General features: G+C 35.8%; 1 protein-coding gene across 1 annotated transcript in view; it reads right to left on the bottom strand.

The window, feature by feature from the left end:
* Window positions 1-22,661, bottom strand: part of URI1 (URI1 prefoldin like chaperone) — a 66,919-nt gene that overhangs the window by 34,800 nt on the left and 9,458 nt on the right. Inside the window, exon 2 of the mRNA XM_047789727.1 lies at window positions 2,751-2,785. Coding sequence (XP_047645683.1) covers window positions 2,751-2,785 — 35 coding nt within the window. The remainder of the gene's footprint in view (window positions 1-2,750; window positions 2,786-22,661) is intronic.

Genomic DNA, 22,661 nt, shown 5'->3' with positions numbered 1-22,661 from the left:
TGGCGTAGGCCGGTGGCTACAGCTCCGATTCAACCCCTAGCCTGGGAACCTCCATATGCCGCGGGAGCGGCCCAAGAAATAGCAACAACAACAACAAAAAAGACAAAAAAAAAATTTTTTTAGGAGTTCCCGTTGTGGCTCATTGGGTTAAGGACCCAGCACTGTCTCTGTGAGGACAAGGGTTCTATCCCTGGCCTTGCTCAGTGGGTTAAGGATATAGCATTGCCACAAGCTGAGGTGTAAGTCACAGATGCAGCTCAGATCCAGTGTGGCCATCCAAGGCTGTGGCACAGGCTGGCGGCTACAGCTCCAATTCAACCCCTACCCTAGGAACTTCCATAGGCCACAGGTATGGCCGTAAAAAGAAAAGAAAAATTTAAGATTATATTTGAAGGCCAGGATATTCATGACTCACCCCTTAAAGAATCCTTTAAAGTTGCAGAAACAAGCATAAACATCACTAGCATAAGGATGCATTTTTTTTAAAAATCACGTATTTTGCTCCTCCTTATTATATTGGTATGTACCAATAAAGAACTTAGTTATGAAAACTGTTATTTTAGACTATGCTAACAGCAAGGGTGAGAGTGAAAAGCAACATGCTTTTTTTCAAAAGCAGTGCATGATTCAACCTTAAGAATAGCTCCAGTCTCTGTTCTTGCTTCCCTATCTCTAACCAAATAGCACAAAATTCTGGTTATTTCCCCTGTTTAGTGTCCAACTATGAATTTCTCCATGGCAGGGTCTTTCAATTCCAAACAGTAGCATAATTTATTTTATTGTTTGTGGAATCAAGATAATAAAAATAAATATCACAAGAATTCCCCAATGCTCCCAAATAGCAATTTCCTGGCTTTCAGGGGGAAGGAAACACTTGGTTCCAGTTTTTTAACATAATAAATTGGTGAATTCACTGGCCATTTGGATTCTAGCAATATCAGATCCTCATTAAAAACACACATAAAAGTCTATTTCCTGAGCCATATTAAAAATAATTCAGAAGAAAAGGCAACTTCTAACTATAAAAATTATTGTAATTGTTTAATGTATAGACAAGGTACTGTATTACTTTAAGATACATGGGGAAAAAATGCTAAGCTTCTGCAGTAAATTAAGATTGAGTCATAAGAACTTGCCCTGAAGTAAATGTCACATTTCTGCCTGTCGATGCTCCTCAGACTTGGGGCTGCTATAATACTTGTAAACAAGAATGTTATGCATAAAAAACCCAAATATTTGGTCTTAACTTACTCAGACATTTACTAAGCACCTATAATATGCCAAATACAGTAAAAGGTGCTGTGGAGAAAAGGATGAACACACATCTCTTAGCCTTAAAGAATTCTCAGTCTAGAAGGAAAAGAATTTTACAAAACAAATCAGAAGCAAGGTATTAGTCACACATTTGTATAAATTAGTATCTGTTCTGAGTGAATCTAACCTTTTATTAATTTCCCGAATTCCTTCCCCAAACCAATAAAGACCACACTAGTAAAACTTCCCCTGGGAATGATTTGTAAAATGGATCACTCTGACCAAATTAGCAAGAGGAAAATGGTTAATTCTTTGACCAAGGACTTGCATTTCAAGTTTTAACCTGGGCCGAATGTAAAAGGAAAAGTGAACGGTCCATTGTGGAAATACTGACAGGCTTTAAACCACCAGTGGATGCAACCACAACTTTCCATTTATTGAAAATTAATGAAGTCCCGGAATTTTTATTTATAAAGTGGATGTTATTTAGTTTTAGATTATTTCTGCAAGCCAAAAGTCAGAATTTAATAAGATGATGTGTACAGATGGCACTGATTTTCACTCTTATCCACTGCTTGCAGCCTATGTGCATTTAAACCAAAAAACATTTGATATACACTAACTATAAATTATTTCCTTAGAGATCTCTCAGGCATGAAGAAAAAGCCTCTTAAAATAAATTTAAAATATTATATGCTTGATGGTGTATAACCAAAGGTTTAATCTCACCACTAAAGGGGCAGTTACCATGATTTTGCAATAACCCTGCAGACAATAATTAAGACAGCTCCTGTTGTTCTCTCAGTAAAATCTTCGTAAACACACCATGGATATATTGTAATTTGATATCTGCAAGATCAACAGCTATACCTCATGACAACTCATAAGATTTTACTCACCAATAAATTGAGCATTTTCCTTAGAAGACGTAGGAAAGTGTGTTATTTACCAAGCACTGTCCTACTCACTATAGATTAGCACATTAAAATAGATACGCTTTCTTTCTCTCTGCACTCTAAAAAAGTACAGTCTCTAAAGCAGGCTCTGAGATACAGGCAATTAGATTTTTCAAACTCCGGGAAAATGTATCTGTACATATTTCCATCATGATTTTAAAACAACTGATTCTAATTATTATTCTACTACATACATTTAAAAAAAAAAAACTCCCCAAAAAAGAGATCTCTATGATTAGTTAGGTTCCAAAATGTCTCAGTCTCCACTTCATAATGACCGTAATGATAATCTACCTTAAAAAAAAAAAAAGTAAAGGAAAAGAGATGGTCATTAGAATAAACAAATGGTGACACAATTTCAGGAAATCAGGGAACATGTAAACGATGATAGACAATATAAATTAGTATCAAAAGGATTCAAAATGGAGATTACTACACGAATTCAATTATGAGATATAAAAATTGTATATGTGTTATTTAAATACAAATAGGTAACCCCATTAGTAGTTCAGAAATGTAATAAAACCGTATTTTACTCACCAATGCTGGATTTTCTCTTGGCAGTTAGTGACCACCTGTCATGAAAACAGATAACTACTCATGAAAAAACAGGGCTATGCACAAAGCTACAAAACCATTGTATCAGAAAACAACAGTGGCTTTACAGATTTAATAGCATCTCAATATACATTTTTATTTGTCAAATGCACAGAGATGTGAATGTTAGTTTTTAAGCAGCACACTTTATCATACCACTCTAATGCAGGCTGATAACTGCAGAACAAATTACAGCTTTCCAATTCATACTTTGGTACAAAACCCGCTTCATAACTATTAGGTGACATATGATATAAGATAACTAGTATTTTGTACAATCTGCAGGCCTGTTTTCAATGTTACATATTTTGTAGAATACGTAAATGTTATAAATAACAAAAAAACAATGTAACATCCACGTTTCATCAGTTAAAAAAAAAAAAGGCAGTAGTGAAAGTATTTATTTTGTCAGTGTATCTCCAAACGTCTTCACCTGTAATTTTTATTCTGACACATTAAAAATGAGTACAGTGATATTTTTCTACCACATTTCAAGAAGAAATACTTGGGATAAAGAGATGCTCTGAAGAGTTCCCCTGGTGAATTATGATAAAAATTTAAGCACTTCCTCCCCAGCTTAAAACTATGTTTATAAAACTAAAACAATGAAATTAAAACAATAAAAATCACTTGTTTTCCTCAGACACATTTCACAAGTTTCTCAAAATGCTTAGCAAACAAATTAGGAACACTAACCGATAAGAAAAAGAGAACATCTGAATGGCAATTTTTTGAAAGAAAGTTTTCAAAAACAGTTTTCAAAGATTACTAATCACGTTTTTAAACTACTCATTAATAAAAAATTTTAAACAATAATCTCAAATACTGTAGTACCATTTCAGAGAGAAACGAAGGGATAAAAATCAAAATGCTTAATACAAGGCTATGTGAAAAAGACAGCAGTACTATATTGTCTAAAACATTCTCTACCTCACTGTTCTAAATGCCAATGTTGTATCTTGTATAAGAGCCCTATGTTTCACCCCAAAAATCACAAGTTTGGGGGTTCTTTTGTTTTTGCCTTTTTTTTTTTTGGCCTGTCACTAAATTCCTCTATTATAACATTTAATTCCTGAAATAAGTATCTTCCTTTAGGACATTTTAAATACTAAGGCAGCTATCCTGTACCAAAATACATGCTGTAATCAGATACCCAACCATACTACATATTAACTCAGCATAAAAAGTCGGTTTTAGAATAAAGATCTCTCAGTAAGTATCAATCACATAGCAACACTTAATAACAGTGATAATACATAATAGACTACTGACTTTACATCTGGAAGAGCTAGGCTAAAACTACATCAATCCATTCCACTGTTTCTGATTCGGCAGTAATTACAAAATAGACCAACAGAATTAAATGTAAATTGAAAAAAGAAAAAAAAATCTTCCTGAAATCCTTTTTTATAAAGTTCCTATTTAACAACCCCATTAAAGGATGAGACCCAAAAATAGTCAGGATGCTTTCCAATCCCAAGGCATGTGTTTCCAAGCATGAAGTAAGCCAAAAGCACAAAAAGAAAAGCCCTGCAAACCATAAGAGCAGAATGTTCATTAACCTCTACATGATAATCCTTTCGTAGCTGCATATTAACTAGTTACATATTCATAATCATTTACATTATTTAAAGGACCTTCGATGAAATTTTCTATGCAATATCCATTAGTGACAGTGTTAAAGGTTATAGAAGATAAGTCTACTTAATGTTTCCAGGAAGCCTTTTTAATTAGTAAATATGTAAATTTGGCACATATGCTTTTTATGTTTAAAAAACAAGTTCCTGGTAGAAGAGCATATATATTCTCGCCATCGCCCTCCAGGATCTCCTCTCCATTTTGCTGCGTCTATCTTTCCCTCACCCTTTTCCTTTCCTAATACGTCTCTCCAAGAAAAGATATTCAAGGATAAAACAAAAACGCATTTCACAATTTACAAGAGAACTTTTCACTACCAAAATACTGTCTTCATTAAAGTCTACTACTCACATACAGGGTTTAGAACAAGAGTCTTCAATGAGACATTATCAAAATACAGGCCGGATATTTTGAAAACCAAAAAAAATTTAAAAAGAGGTGAAAGAAGCAGGTATGAATACATGCAATTAGCCTTCTGATGGTATGTCTACCGTTACCTTTGTTTACATGATTTATAGCCCGCGTAATTCCAAAAAACATCTGAACATAAGCAGCTGTATTTACATTTTCAGCTATCTTTGTAGCTTTCTACTTTTTTACAAGTTATTCAAAATGAAAAAATTAGTAAATTTTTACAACTTAGCTTTTGGAAGGGAAAAAAAATCTTATGATTCAAAACTGAACCTATCTGGATTTTAAAAAATGTTTTTTCTATTAACTCCAACTAACCTTATTTCTTCTGAAAATGGACACAAATTAATTCAAGTATTAAATAAATTTGACTACAAGATAGTGGGCCTGGTTCTAAAAGCAACTTCTGAAAAAGCAAAACAGCAAAAAACATTTCATTATTTTACTGTCCTTCACACAAGATTTTTAAAAGTAAGACAGCTATGGAGGAACAATACTAGTTTATTTTTTTAATGTAATCTGCCAAAATACGCAACTATTACTCCTAAAGAAAAAAAAAGTTATTGAATCATTTTAATAAAAATAACTGGTTAGTAGGCTTCAAGTATTAAAGTAACTGACCTAAGTAAATTCTTTAATGTAATATAACCACACTTACAGCCAAGAATTTACAAATATGTACTTCTGTAGCAGTATAAGTCCACACTAAAGAAAAGGACTATGAGCTAATTTACCAGTTTTTAAGAAACATTCACTCTACCATTAAGAGTCTTTACCAACAGCCCAGGAGTAAGAAAATCCTATGGTACGCTTTCTTTATAACTCAAAATTGCCCTTACCCTAAGAAGTAATAATAACAGAGGTATATGCCAAGACTTCATATGATTAAACAGTTCAATAAAGTAGGTTTTAACCTCTTCTTTTTTTATTTTGTCTTTTCTATGGCCGCATTCATGGCATATGGAGGTTCCCAGGCTAGGGGTCTAAGCGGAGCTGTAGAAGCCAGCCTACACCAGAGCCACAGCAACGCAGGATCCGAGCCACATCTGCAACCTACACCACAGCTCACGGTAACGCCGGATCCTTAACCCACTGAGCGAGGCCAGGGATTGAACCCTCAACCTCGTGGTTCCTAGTCGGATTCGTCAACCACTGTGCCACAAGACAGGAACTCCTTTAACCTCTTCTTATAAAGAGAAAACCTGTGTTCAGAGATGGAATAACTTCCCCTACATTATACAAGGGCCCAAGAACTGGTAAGAGATAAAATCAACTTTAAAATTAGATCTGTCCAATCTCAAAACCTGTACTCACTGTACTGGACTGCTTCCAACCATCATGAAACTTACAGGGTAAGAAGAAAAGCAGCTGTTTGTATCTGCAGTTTTAAAACAATGACTGATGCTGCTACTTCTCCACTTTCTCCACGAACCCACACTCACATGGCCAAGACATTACCAGTAATATCAGGAAAAGCAAATAAACTTCAATTGACCAATTCACTAATAAAAATCTTTATTTCTTCCAATGCCTCATACAACCCCTGGCCTTCTCACGTCAAGCAACTAAGTATAGACAAAAAATTCCCCAAGCCTCATTTGTGTGTCTATGTGTATGTTTTAGGGGAGAGAAGGTCGTAGGCTAGCTCTATAATTACTACCACATCTCATCACATTTTTAAGGCACTATAACTAGTCAAGGTAGATACCTAGGATGACAATCACAGTCTACCCAACAACCTATTTTTCTTTAGGTCAGTGTCTAACATATATACACATTCTATACTTGAAAGTTCTACAATCAGTAAACTATATAGACTATAGGAATACTTCTCCTTTGCTGTTTGTCTCAGAAGCCATTTTTTAAGAAAATTTTATAAAGAAAGGAATGAATAACTTAACATGTATTGAGACTTCCATTTGTGCCATTTGTTTTGGTAACAGACCACAAGGGGGCATCAACCTATGAGCTTTCCAGGTTAAGAACAATTCTACATTAAAACTAAACTGCAACAGACAGCCTCCAAGGGTAAGTCTGCATAAGTCTCAAATGATACCTATTTCAAAATTGCTTCACTTTACTTCCAAAACCTTTTTTTCAATGTATTGCAATTTCAAATTCTCCCTGCACAGGTTAATGTATAAGTAACAATCTGAGGACTGTACTAATCAAAGCTGTCTACATTTATGAAGACATATTTACATGGGTTTTTATTTACATGGTTTGTCCTATTTACGTGGTTTGTTTCTCTTGCTAGACTACGCCTTACAGCATTAAACACTAATAAACTATAATAAACTGAGCGTTTCTGCATGAAAATTTTAAATTTCCTTTTTAAATAGGCTAAAAAGTAAAAATAAAAAACTACCAAAAGTTAACTCCAATTATAAGCTACCGTTAAAACACTTAAACTTTTTTTTTTCCAAAATATAGCTAAAATGGAATCAAAATGATCATCTTAATCCTTACTTTTACATTTAATCCAGTTTTCTCCTACCCAGGCTTCTAATGCCCTTGTCATACTCAAACCCAGTCTTTCTTTTTACACAAATATTGGTCTACATCGAACACAATTTGGTATTTTACATCTCATTGTCCTTTGGTTTTACATACAAATTAGGGCTCTTTTTTCCTGCAATTTTTTATTATTCATAATACCTAGTATTCTAATAAATATACAATTTTCTCATATTGGAAGTATTTAAGACTGGCAACATAAACATTCAGTGATATTTCCAGGAATGGAGACCCTGACGCATTTGGCAGGTTTTGTTTCTTAAATTATTTGAATGAGGTAGTATTCAGGCAACTCAGTATTCAGGAAACTCTAACTGTACCAGATGAAAGCTCAATCAGATCTTAGCCAGATCTAACATTATTCACCAATGTACTTACCTGCCATACAGCAAATGTGCAGCAAGTCCTTTTAAAGGACAGGTCTACAATCACTTCGCCAAAACCCTCAGGAACAGACGTGTTTCTCAATTCAGAACTTTTCATAATTTAGTGAAGGTAATGTATTTACTACACATACATCACAGAACAACCACAGTCTAACACCACCCTGTATCAAATACAGTAACATTTACAGCAAAATATGTATATTCAAAGTGGAATGAAACTGTGACTATTCCAAAATATTCAAATCAGTTCCATCAACAAATGAATATGCCACGAACTTAGAGAAAACTGTGTGTTGTTTTCAAGCCTTCTTTCTGAATTGCAGGTAGGAGTTGGTGACCTGTTTTCCCGAATGAGAAATACTGCCTGAACTGCAGCTTGCCTGCCCATTGTTTTACTAGAGCTATCGATCATTTCCTCTCCAGTCCCTAGCTTTACTCCCTAAAGCCCTGTCCTCCCATCCACAACAGGAAGAGGATCCCATTTTTCCATCTGCAGCCAGTGTGAATGGAGAGGATAGATATCAAACACTGACTGAGCCAGCCAATCAAATTTACTCTGGACATAAAGAGAGACTGAGGTGAATACAGATTCTGGACCTGAGAAGGTGATCACAGAATCTGCACAAGTTAAATAAATCTTTTTTTTTTCTTTTTTGTCTTTTTAGGGCCGCACCCACAGCATATGGAGTTCCCAGGCTAGGGGTTGAATCAGAGTTCCAGCCGCCGGCCTACACCACAGCCACAGCAACATGGGATCTGAGCTGTATCTGCAACCTATACCTCAGCTCACAGCAATGCTAGATCCTTAACCCACTGAGCAAGGCCAGGGATTGAACCTGAGTCCTCATGGATCCTAGCTGGGTTTGTTAACCACTGAGCCATGACAGGAACTCCAAGCTAAATAAATCTAATGAAGCAGGTCTACGAAGTAACCATACAAATGTACAAGAAAACAAAACACACATACATACAAACAGAACAGCCCTACCCTGAGTTCCTCCTGACTTCTTATAGTAAATACTTTCCAAATGTTCTTCTAAGCATTTCTAGAGTTTATAGCAGATTAAGAAAACTTCAGAGAAGTAAACTTGCTACACAGCTTACAATGAGAACTGTTCAGTGAAGATCTCAAAGGAAACAAATAATTCATTTAAAAAAAACAAACAGTAGAACAAAGGAGAAAGATATCCTCACAAGTAACAAAAAAGTCAAATTGAAATGTCACCTTGCACCAATTCAAGTAGTAAAATTTTATTTTAACTAAACACTACCAACTATCAGTGAGACGATAGTAAAATTAACAATAAATCACTGCAAGTAGCTATAGAACTTAACTCAGTCCAGACATCTATCTCCAAATAGAGGCAATAGCAGACCAATAATCCCTCTGAAAACTGGAAAAACCAGATGAATACAAAACCATCTCTTAAAAGGCCTCTAAGAGTTGCCAAAGCAATGAAAGCAAAAATGAAATGAAAATAAAAATGAAATGAAAAAAAGGTGTTAAAGTATAATTATTAACATGTTCCCCAAAAATGTAGAAATGATAGGAAAAAATACATGGTAAGGCAGCATATTTCACTACAGAATAGCTATACAAGAAAAGAATCAAATGCATAATCCATCACTGAAACATCTAAAATGAGCTCAATAAGCGGTGTTAACATGAGGTTAAACACAAAAGTCAGAATTTTGAACTGGATGACAGATCGATAGAAAGTATCATAGTTAAAGCCTAGATTTAAAAAAAAAAAATTGAAAATACAGAAAAGACCTGTAAGAGATTCACGAAACATTGTATAACTGAAGATCCATAAAGACAGGAGAGATTATGACAGAAGCAATATTTGAAAAGATCTTGACGTGACTTTCTAAAAATGAGAGAGGAAGGTATTAACCAAAAGATTTGAGAAGCTCTAAGAACCTCAAGCAAGAGAACTCTTTTTAAAAATTATATGAGGGCACAACACGGATATACTGATTTTCAAACATTTTTGATAATCATCATGAAGGAGAAGGAGCAGGGAGGAAATAGAAGGGAGCAAAAAGAAGAGTTAAAGCTAGAGCTAACCAGACAAAGAAAAGAGGACAGAAACTGGAAAACTGGGTGAAATCTTAAGGTATTGGAAAAAAATAACAAAAACCTATAACTATGTACAGAGAAAACAGATCTTCCAACATCAAGAAAAAAATTAAAAATTTTCACACAGACGCATAATTCTACACCAGCAAATACTACAAGTATAGGTGATGTGGTAGAGGTGTTAGCTAGTGCTAAGGTTGTAAGTAGTCACTGTGTACTATATAAATGTATCAAAACTATACATTGTATACCTGGAACTTACGCAATGGTGTATGTCAATTATGTCTTGCAGAACTACCATAAGAAATATTTGGTGTGACAGAAATGCAGAAAGAACTAAAGAGCAACTGTACAGGTAATTTTTTTAAAAGGTAAAGATAAATCAATATTAATAACAGAACAATCAAATGTTGTATTTAGTGTTTAAAACACACAGAATTAAAATACATGGAAGCAATAATGCAAGAGGTGGGATGGATAAATGAATGCATGCTGTCATCTCCAGGAAAAATTTCCCTAGTAAAAAAAGATAGGAGAAAAAAGCATGGTATTAATATATAGTATGTTTAGTGCTAACATATACATAAAGTGGAGTGCTAAAGTACCATTGTAAAAAAAACCAAAATGTTTTATCTTGAACAAGTTAACAGAGAGGAAGAATATACAATAGGATGTGTCTGATTAACTCAAAGGAAGGCAACTGAAAAAGCAGAGAAAAAAAGAACATAAAAGTGGGTCAAAACAAACCAACAATGAAAAACCGGGTCATACCCATTAGGATGGCTATTAAAAAAAGAAAGAAAATAACAAGCGTTGGCAAGGATGTGGACAAACTGGAACATTGGGACTTTTGTGCCATTGGTGGGAAGGTAAAATGGTGCAGCCACTGTGGAAAATCGTATGGCAGTTCCTCAAATATGAAACACAGAATCCCCACATAATCCGGCAATCCCGCTTTTGGGTATATACTCAAAAGAACTGAAACCAAGGACTCAAACAGGTATTTGTATATTAATGTTCATAGCAGCATTATTTACAGTAGCCAAAAAGGGAAACCAGCCCATATCCATCGATGGATTAATGAATAACAAAATGTCTTATCTACATACAATGGAATGTTACTCAGCCTTTGAAAAGAAAGCAATCTGATATAAGCTATATCAACCCTGAAGACACATTAGGTGAAATAAGCCAGAACAAATGGACAAATACTGTTATGATTCCACTTACGTGAGATGCCCAGAATAACCAAATTCACATAGACAGAAAGTAAAATAGTAGTTACCAGGGGCGGCGGGAGAAGGGATAATGGAGAGTTATTGTTTTATGGATAGTGTCAGTTTTGAAAGACAAAAAAAGTTCCAGAGTTAGACGGTGATGATGGGTACACCACAACGTGAAAGTACTTACTGCCACTGAAATGTACACTTAAAATGATTTAAATGATTTCAATTCTGCTAGGCCTATTCTACTACAATTTGATAAAAAAAAGTCTCCTGGGCCTCGCTCAGTGGCTTAAGGATCCACTCAGTGGGTTAGGGATCTGGCGTTGCCGTGAGCTGCAGAGTAGGTTGCAGACGTGGCTGGGATCTGGTGTTGCTGAGGCTCTGGCAGAGGCTGGCAGCAACAGCTCCGATTCAATTTGACCCCTAGTCTGGGAACCTCCATGTGCCGTGGGGGCAGCCCTAAAGAGACAAAAGAAAAAAACAAAAACAAAAAAACATCAAATAGAAAGATGATAAAAATGAAATTATATATATCAGTAATTCTACGACATAGAAATTGACTAGCTATCCTAGATAAAAGAAAAAGGTATCTAGACTGAATTTTAAAATAACTATATGTTGTTTATAAAAAACAATTTATACACAAAAACACTGAAGTTAAAAGCTGAAAAGATATATCATAAAAAGAAACAAAAGCAAGATATGCTAATATCACCACACTAACATTCAACAAAGGCGATCTGAAGGCAAGAAATACCACTAAAAACAAAACTATTTCAGATGATAAAATGTCAACTAACCAGGAAATTATTATAGTCCTAAATCTGTATACACTGGATAACATAACTTCAAAATGTATAAAGCAAAGACTGAAAAAATAGAAAAAAAGATAAATCTATGATCATAGTAGAGATTCTAAATGCACATTTCTTCATAATTGATAGAACAAAAAAAATTAACAAGTATACCAAATAAACTGAACACCATATTCAGTCAACTTGAGCTAAAAAATACATGAAACTCGGGAGTTTCTATCATGGCTCAGTGGTTAACAAACCCGACTGGTAACCATGAGGATGTGGATTCTATCCCTGGCCTTGGTCAGTGGGTTAAGGATCCAGCATTGCTGTGAGCTGTGGTGTAGGTCCTAGATGTGGCTGGGATCCCACATTGCTGTGGCTGTGGTATAGGCCGGTGGCTTCAGCTCAGATTGGACCCCTAGCCTGGGACCCTCCATATGCCACAGGTGCAGCCCTAAAGACAAAAGGCAAAACAAACAAACGAACATAGGAAACTCAAAATCTGTGGAATTCATATTCTTTCCAAATAACTTATGAAATATTAACCAAAATAGATCATATGCTAGGTCATAAGGCAAGTCTTAAGTCCCAGTTTTGCAAAATGTATTCTCTGATCAAAATCAAATTAAATATATCAACAATAGAAAAGCTAAAAATACCCAGTGTTTGGAAATTAAGGAACATGTTTCTTTTTGAAATCTTTTTTTTTTAAATTAAAGTATAGCCGATTTACAATGTTGTGCTAGAAACATGTATCTAAGTAACTTCTGCGTCAATGAACAAATCTCAAGAAAAATTAGGAAATAATTTAACCGACGAAAAATGAAAATAACATACACAATGTGTGGGGTGCCTAAGGTAATAAGTAGTGAAAAATGTTAAACTCAAAATATACCTTGTGTATAGCAAGAATAGTAAAAATCAGTCACATCTGCATCTCTAACAGCTTTCATCTCAAGAAGCTAGAAAAAAATTACAGCCAATGGGAAATTTTTAAAGGAAGAAAAACATAAAAGCAGAAATCGATAAAGAATAAAGCCAACTTACAAAAGAAAAATCAATAAAAGTCAAAATTGGTTCTTTAAAAAAGACTGATTATGATTGATGAACCCCTGGGAAGACAACTCAAGTAGAGAAAAAAAAAAAAAACAAAAAACAAATTGCAAATAACAAAAATTAAAAAGATGACATCACTACCAAACCTACAGATATTTCTATATTTTAAAATATCTACATAAGGAAAATACAAAGCCTAGGCAGCATCCCTGAAAAATTACTCCAAATATTTAAGTCAGAATCAATACCAGTAATAAAGTATTTTTATAAAATACACAAAAATGGGAGTTCCTGCTGTGACACAGCAGGTTAAAAATCCCACATTGTCTTTGCAGCAGCTTGAGTCGCTGCTAGGGCACAGGTTTGATCTCTGACCTGGCACAGCAGGTCCAGCGCTGTGTAGCTGTGGCACAGATCACAGGTGCAGCTCGTATTCAATCCCTGGCCCAGGAATTTCCATGTGCAGTGGGTGCAGCCAAAAAAAATTTAATTCAAAATTAATTAAGTCAATTAAATTAACAAAAAATTATAGCTGTCTTATGAGATCAACATGACACTGAAACCAAAACTTAACATGGACGTTACCAAATAAACACATTATAAGCAAAGGTCTTTCTCTAGGAATACAATAGTGTTTCAATATTTTAAAAATCAAAATAAGTCACTACATTAACATCTTAACAAATATAGAAAAAGCATTTGAAAAATTCAACATCAATCCATGATAAAACTAGACGCCTACAAATAGGAGAACATTTCCTCATTTTCATAAAAAGTATCTACCAAAAGTTTACAGTAAACACCATTCGTAATGGTAAAATATTTAAAGCGGTTCCCTTAAACACAGAACTAGATAAGGAAGCCTACTATCACTACTTTTATTCAACACTATACCAAAGGTCCTATTTCATTCAATAAGGCAAAAAAATAAAAGCCTAACAAATTGGAAAAAAAACAAACAAACTGCTATTATTCAGACAACATGCCTGAATATATCTATATACACACCATCAGGATATACAAACAATTATAGAATTCAAATAAATTTAACAGTCAATATAGAAAAATCAAGTATATTATGTACTTAAAATAGTGAAAGAAATTATAGAGGAATTAAATAAATGAAAAAATATACCATATTCAAGGCTTAGGCAACTTAATACTGTAAACATGTCAATTCTGCCCAAATGGATCTCTAGATTCATTGCACTCCAAGTAAAACCCTAGTAGCTTGCTCTGTGATACTGAAGAGTTGATTTTCAAATAGTCATGAAAAAAGAAAAAGTCAGGAATAGTAAAGGCAATACTGCAAACAGAGTTAAAGGAATATTACTATATTAAGAGATAGTTAAAAAAAAAAAAGTGGTACTGGTGCAATTGCAGGCAAATAATCCAATGGAATAGAAGAGACGATAAACAGAATTACACACACATAATCACATAATTTATGAAAAAGACATGCTCCATACAGAATTAGAGCTATGCTTTAGAAGTAAAGGCTACATGCTAGGAATAAGAGCAAAACTGAAACAGACCAGCCCTAACAAAACCAACTCTCAGCTAGGTTGTTATCTACTAGTACTCTGGTTGCTTAAAGAAAATTTACCCCTCTGGAGTTCCCGTCGTGGCGCAATGGTTAACGAATTCGACTAGGAACCATGAGGCTGCGGGTTCGATCCCTGGCCTTGCTCAGTGGGTTAGGGATCCAGCGTTGCCGTGAGCTGTGGTGTAGGTTGCAGATACGGCTCGGGTCCCCACATTGCTGTGGCTCTGGTGTAGGCCAGTGGCTACAGCTCTGATTGGACCCCTAGCCTGGGAACCTACATATGCTGAGGGAGCGGCCCAAGAAATGGAAAAAAAGACAAAAAAAAAAGAAAGAAAATTTACCCCTCTGATGAAGGAAGGTAACATCATCAAGAGTCCACAATTTTTCACTACAATGTCTAGCATCCAATCAAAAACTACAAGGCTTTCTATGAAAACCAGAGCAACTGATGAAAAATCAAGAGAAAAATTAAACAAGCAGAGCCTCATTTAATTTACATACTGCAGTTATAAGACATAGACTTTTATTATTAATACATGCATGAAAATTAAGGGAAGGTCGAAGATGGCAATACAGTTCAGTAAAGAAATGTCAAAACATAAATTATAGTATTTATTTCTAGAATGAAGTTAAACATTCAGTAAATGGGTTTACCAGTAGTTTAGATAACTAAACAGGATTAGCAAACAGGAATACAGGTCAGAAAAGGTATCCAAAATGGCATACGGATCAAAGGAGGCAAGAAAATACAGAAAAGAGAGTAAGAGATATGAGACAATGAAAATGTCTAGGGGTTCCCACAGTGGAGCAGTTAAGAATCCAACTGCAGCAGCTCAGGTGGCTGTGGAGGCACAGGTTCAAACCCCTGCCCAGCACAGTGGGTTAAGGGATCTGCACTGCAGCAGCGACTCTGATTCAATCCCAACCCAGGAACTTCCATGTGCCAAAGTCACAGGTAAAGTCATTAAGAAAAAAGAAAAGAAAAGAAAATGTCTACTCTACGTGTATCCAGAGTACCAAAAGTAGAGGAGACAAGGACACAAAACCAGCCCCTGAAGAGTGACTAAGAATTTTCTAAACTAACAAGTCACCAAATTAGATTTAATAAACTACAGGTTCAAAGCAGGCCAAAGGAAAGCCAAATCTAGATTCATCATAATCAAATACCTAAAAAACAAAGATGAAGAGAAAAATCCACAGAGGGAAAATATATACATTTTTTCAGGGAAGAAAACAGTAAGACTGATGGAAGACTAACAGGAATGAAGTGAAAAGACAATGGAATGGCATTTTTAAAGTGTAAAAAAAACACCTCCCAGCTTAGAACTAAATAAAAACTACAAGAAATGTTTAAAAGAAATAATAATCCTAATTTGGGAAGTAAGAGGGAGTTAAAAAAAAACATTCTGAAAGGTAAAATCTATGACAATAGCACAAATGATGGGGTGTTGGTTCATGAAATTAAGCTATCAAAAGATTATCTGAATAATTTCCTAAGTGGCAAGATTTCAAAAGATTAGTACATCATTTCCTACCAATTTAAAATAGACTGTAATAAGAACGGAGATACTATAATTTCTAGGGCAATAACTAAAAGTAAAAACCATGTAACTATAAAGCTAATACAATTTAAAACAGAAAAAAATATTTTATTAACACAAAAAGAAAGAGAGATAAAAGAACGCAAACAAATGTGACAAGTGGAAAACATGTGGCAAAATGAGTAGACTTAAATTCCAAGTGATGGATGAGAAAATTTAATGACCTAAATAACTATATACTCACAGATTAGAACTACGAAAATAAAAACACAGTGAGGTAATATCAGATTGCTAACAATTAAAAAGACCGACCGTATCAAAAAACATAGTAAAAATTTTTTTTTTTTTTTGGTCTTTTTGCCATTTCTTGGGCCGATCCTGCGGCATACGGAGGTTCCCAGGCTAGGGGTCAAATCAGAGCTGTAGCCGCCAGCCTACCCCACAGCCACAGCAACGTGGGATCCGAGCTGTGTCTGGGACCTACACCACAGCTCACGGCAACGCCGGATCCTTAACCCACTGAGCAAGGCCAGGGATCGAACCTGCAACCTCATGGTTCCTAGTCAGATTCGTTAACCACTGAGCCATGAGAGGAACTCCAAACATAGTAAACTTATCTGAAAAATCTGATGTATTATTTTTCAAGTAAGAGCCTAATTAAGACAAGCTAGTGGTCCCTTTAAGATAGAAGATATAGATCATAACAGAATTGACAAGATTTAACAAATTAGTGGTAAAAAGGAGATGGATCAGGGCAGGCTGAAGATTCTGATTTGAATAATATTGCCCAGAATCAGAATGCGTATGTACAGCATGTAGATTAGGGACAAAGATGATAAATTAATTTCAGTAAATGAGACTGAGCTGCTTGTGGGCCATCCAAGCCGCCTGGTCTGGACAACAGGCAACAGGTCTGGGCAAGAGCAGAGAGCATGAAGGATGTGAAGACATGCAGAGTGAGAAGAGACATCTCGCCAAGGATGCAAAGCACAGGGATTACCAACATCTAAGGATTAAATGGAGACACTAAAGAGACAGAGTAGAAATAGAGAAAGGGAGAGCCAGAAAAAAGTCAAGTTACAGAAGTTCCTGTGGTACAGAGAGTTTTAAGAGTTTACCAAGGAACAACCAAAGTTTCGAATATAACACAGAGGTCAAGTAAGGCCATATCCAGGAAAGGGCTCACTGAGTTTGACAAGTAAAATATAATAAAAAATTTTAGGTAAAGTAATTTCAATGAAAAGTAGACACACTCATTTTCAACTACTTTAATATCGCTCTATTCAGAAAGTCAGGAAGGCAAAGGATGCGGAACAAATGCCCAAATCCATACAGTGGATGGGATATTTCTTGCTATACTGTGCTAAGATTTATTTTAAAAAACAACCAAAAAATTGTTCATTTTTTAAAAACAGAAACACATTTAAGGTATCCTGTCCCCCAAAATATGTCATTATCTTATAATAAATGCAAGGAGTAGCCATCAATGATTCTAAAAAGAGATGAGTCTGAGAAAGGGTCTAAATCACATTATAATGACCCTAGATTTCTTTCTAAGTACAGTGGGAAGCCATCAAAGGATTTATAACCAGTAAAGAGTGACAAAATGTTATAATTAGATTTACATTGTTTAAAAAAGAAAGAAAGCGAGGCAGCTCTGGAACAAAAAGGTAGAAGAACAAGAATGGAACCACAAAGACCAGCCTCCATTAAAAAATGACAACTTGAAAACAGCAGTGAAGATCAAAAGAAATAGCCAATTCAAGAAACTCAAAACACTGTTCTCCAGCTTTGAACATCTAGTTCTCGTAACTCTTCTTCAACATTGTAGACTAAAGTGAAAGTAATACCAGTTCTTTGAAAACCAGTTTACCCTTTGATCCACTAAACCACCTGAAGTCAGTTAACGAATGAGATATAACATATGCACAGAATGATTCACTAAAGTACTATCGAGGGACTAAAAACCACCAAAATAACCATCAAAAAGATACCAGCTGAATACCTGATAATACACCTGAGTACTATGTAGCCATAAAATATGATGAGGAAGATCCTTAAGAACCAAAGATTCCTAGGTTTAAGATTAAATTCCTCATTTAATGAGGAAAACAAGGGGCAAAATATGTTTGGGTTTTTGTTTTTTTTTTCGTCTTTGCCTTTTTTTTAGCACCGCACCCCAGCATATGAAGTTCCCAGGCTAGGGGCCCAATCAGAGCTGTAGCTGCCAGTCTATACCATAGCCACAGGAACATAAGATCTAGGCGGCATCTGAGACCTACACCACAGCCCACGGCAACGCTGGATCCTTAACCCACTGAGAGAAGCCAGGGATTGAACCCACGTCCTCATGGATACTGGTCTGGTTCATTACCACTGAGTCTCAATGGGAACTCCCCAAAATATATGTTCTATGTAAGAAGGTGGAAGGGGATGGATAAGAGAGCATATTTTAGTATTTATTTTTCAGGAAATACAGGAAGGATAAACCAGAAATTAATGAAAATGATTATCAATAGGGGTAAGCAGGAGGAGAGATGGGAACGAATTACCTCACTACTCCTTTTGATACAGTTGTGATTTTAAACCATGCACATGTTTTATGTACTCGTAAAGTCAAATCAATAAAAAAGCAAACACTGATATTCAACACAAATAGAAACTGTATATTAAGTCCAAGATATAACTGCACAAAAAGAAAATAATTCAAGTAACTTTTTTGGTCTTTTTAGGGCCGCACCCTTGGCATATGGAAGTTCCCAGGCTAGGGGTTGAATCCCAGCCGTAGCAGCCAGCCTACGCCACAGCCACAGCCACGACAGATTCAAGCCGAGTCTGCCACCTACACCACAGCTCATGGCAAAGTCAGGTCCCTGAGCCACCGACTGAGGCCAGGGATTGAACCTGCATCTTCATGGACACTAGTCAGATTCATTTCCGCTGAGCCACGATGGGAACTCCCTCAAGTAACTTTTGAGATTAGTACCTAAATACATACCCCAAAGGGGTTAATTCTGTAAGCAGAAACAGAACTTCAAAGAAATCTTGACCTTTACTTCATAGGTTTGCTGTTGGCAATGGTATTAACGTAGTAATTCAGAAACTATTTTATGTATATTGTGGAATAGAGCAAATGAATAAATACAGATGTTGAGAACAAGGTTTCACTACAGGAAAAGAAAGATTCAAACACAGATGGGGGAGTAGAGTTCCCTGGTGGCTATGGCTCAGTTTGATCCCTGGCCCAGGGAACTTCCATATGCCACAGGTGTGGCCAAAATGGATGTAGAGAGAGAAAAAGAGAGAGAGAGAGAGAGAGAGAGAGATCAATTGATTGATCGATCGGGGGAAGCTGAAGGAGAATTCTGTGGTAATGGATCTGAATGGAAAGTTCAGAATCCACTGAACTAAAGTTTAGTTTTTTGGTTTGTTTCTGAGCAGTTCTATCTGCAAGGACTGATATTTCATGACTTCTATTCTTTGAGATCTTGCAAAGAATAAAGAGAAAATTATTTATTTTAAGAAAGGATAAAATTCATTGTATCCTGCAATTATTATATGAGCACAGTGAAACTTTTTATAAGCCTAAAACACATTATAGGATCCCAGCGATTATATTTTTCCTACATCATGTCATCACCCTAATAATTATTTCATAATTATTCATCAATTTTTCCTAACTATGCTTAAAGAAAAAGAACTATGTAACAAGCAATGGAGGAACCATGGCATCACCTAAAGAGTGATGTAATCAACAGTAAAAAATCCCAAAGTACTGCATCATCTTTCAAAAGTGTAAAAGACTTAAGACAGCATCTTTATAGTCTATTTTTAGCTTTTGAACACAACTGACAAGTCAGAAATTTTCACTTTCTGTCCATAATGGTAAGAAAAATGACAGAGGAAGACGTTTCACAATTATTAAACATATTAGGATATGAATTTTATTTTATTTTATTTTATTTTATTATTGGCTTTTTGCCTTTTCTGGGGCTGCTCCCACAGCATATGGAGGTTCCCAGGCTAGGGGTCTAATGGGAGCTGTAGCCACCAGCCTACACCACAGCCACAGCAACGCGGGATCTGAGCTGAGTCGGTGACCTACACCACAGCTCACGGCAATGGCAGATCCTTAACCCACTGAGCAGGCCAGAGATCAAACCCGCAACCTCGTGGTTCTTAGTCGGATTCGTTAACCACTGAGCCACGACGGGAACTCCTAGGATACAAATTTTAAAGGATAGCAGCTCTCTTCACCAGCACTGTCCAGCAGAATTTTCTTTGATGATGGAAATCTTCAAAATCAACATGGTTTAATTCAACAGCCAATAGCCATATGAGGCTATTAAGCACTTGATATGTGGCTATTATGACCTAGAAACTTAAATTTAATTGAATTAATTTGAATTTTAAATTTAATGGCCACCCTACTGGATAGCACAACTACACACAAATGATGGCGAAAATATTGATGTAAATTAAATCCTACTGTCACTCTGTGCAGATGAAATGATACTATATATAGAAAACCCTAAGGACTCCACACAGAAACTACTCAAACTGATCAACAAATTCAGCAAAGTAGCAGGATACAAGATTAACATCCAGAAATCAGAGGCATCTCTGTATACTAACAATGAAATATTAAAAAAGGAAAATAAAAATACCTTTTAAAATCGCACTCAAAAAATTTAAAAAAAATTAAATTAGGTATAAACCTGACCAAGAATGTGAAAGATTTGTACGCTGAGAACTATAAAACATTAATCAAGGAAATTAAAGAGGATTCAAAGAAATGCAAAGTATTCCATGCTCCTGAAATGGAAGAATTAATAGCATTAAAATGGCCGTATTACCCAAAGCAATCTAAAGATTCAATGCAAACCCTATCAAATTATCCATGACATTTCTCACAAAACTACAACAATCCAAAAATTTATATGGAACCATAAAAGACCCAGAATTGCCCAAGCAATCTGAGGAAAACAAAAACCAATCAGGAGGCATACCTCTCCCAGACTTTAGACAATATTACAAAGCTGCAATAATCAAGACAGTGTGGTACTGGAACAAAAACAGATGTAGAGACCAGTGGAAAAGAATAGAGAACCCAGAAATAAACCCAAATACCTATGGTAAATTAATCTTCAACAAAGGAGGCAAGAATAGAAAATAGAAAAAAGAGTCCCTTCAGCAAGTGGTGCTGGGAAAACTGGACATCTGCATGTAAATCAATGAAACTAGAACACACCCTCACACTATGCAGAAAATAGCTTAAAGACTTAAACATAAGACACCTTAAAACTCCTAGAAGAGAACATACGCAGATCATTTTCTGACATCAATCATACAAATGTTTTCTTAGGTCTGTCTCCCAAGGCATCAGAAATGAAAAAAAAAAATAAGCCAATGGGACCTAATCAAACTGACAAGCTTGTGCACAGCAAAGGAAACCATTAAAAAAAAAACCAAAAAGGCAACCTACGGAATGGGGGGAAATTGTTTCAATCAATGCAACTGATGAGAGCTTAATCTCTAAAATATACAAGCAACCTATACAACTCAACAGCCAAAATCCAAACAACCCAATTGAAAAATGGGCAGAAAACCAAACAGACATTTCTACAAAGAAGATATACAGATGGCCAACAGGCACATGAAAAAATGCTAACGTCACTAACTGTTAGAGAAATGCAAATCAAAACCACTATGAAGTAACAAGTCAACAAATAACAAATGCTGGAGAGGGTGTGGAGAAAAGGGTACCCTCCTTCACTGTTGGTAGGAATGTAACTTGGTACAACCACTATGGAAAACAGTATGGAGGTAACTCAGAAAACTAAACTTAGAACTACCATATGATCCAGCAATCCCACTCCTAGACACATATCTGGACAGAACTTCCATTGAAAAAGACACATGCACCTGTATGTTCACTGCAGCACTATTCACAATAGCCAAGGCATGGAAACAACTTAAACGTCCATGGATAGATGAATGGATTAAGAAGATGTGGTACATATACGAAATGGAATACTACTGAGCCATAAAACAGAACAAAACAATGCCATTTGCAGCAAGACACATGGAATTTAAAACTCTGACACTAAGTCAGTCAGAAAGAGAAAGACAAATACCACATGATACACTTACATCTGGAATCTAATATATGCCACAAATGAACCTATCTACAGAAAAGAAACTCAAGGACGTGGAGACAGCTTGTGGTTGCCAAGGGGGAGGGAGTGGGATGGACTGGTAGTATGGGGTTAACAGATGCAAACTACTGCATTTGGAGTGGATAAGTAATGAGATCCTGCTGTATAGCACAGGGAACTATATCTAATCACTTGTGATGGAACATGATGGAGGATAATGTGAGAAAAAGAATGTATATATATGTGGAGTTCCCATCGTGGCGCAGTAGAAACGAATCAGACTAGGAACCATGACGTTGTGGGTTCGATCTCTGGCCTCGCTCAGTGGGTTAAGGATCTGGCATTGCAGTGAGCTGTGGTGTAGGCTGCAGCTCAACTCCCATTCAACCCCTAGCCTGGGAACTCCATATGCTGCAGGTGCAGCCCTAAAAAGCCAAAGAAAAAGAATGTGTGTGTGTGTATACATATATATATATATGTATAACTGGGTGA

Source organism: Phacochoerus africanus, chromosome 8 (assembly GCF_016906955.1).
Source record: "Phacochoerus africanus isolate WHEZ1 chromosome 8, ROS_Pafr_v1, whole genome shotgun sequence".
Taxonomy (NCBI): Eukaryota; Metazoa; Chordata; class Mammalia; order Artiodactyla; family Suidae; genus Phacochoerus; species Phacochoerus africanus.
This window is presented reverse-complemented; position numbering and strand designations above follow the sequence as displayed.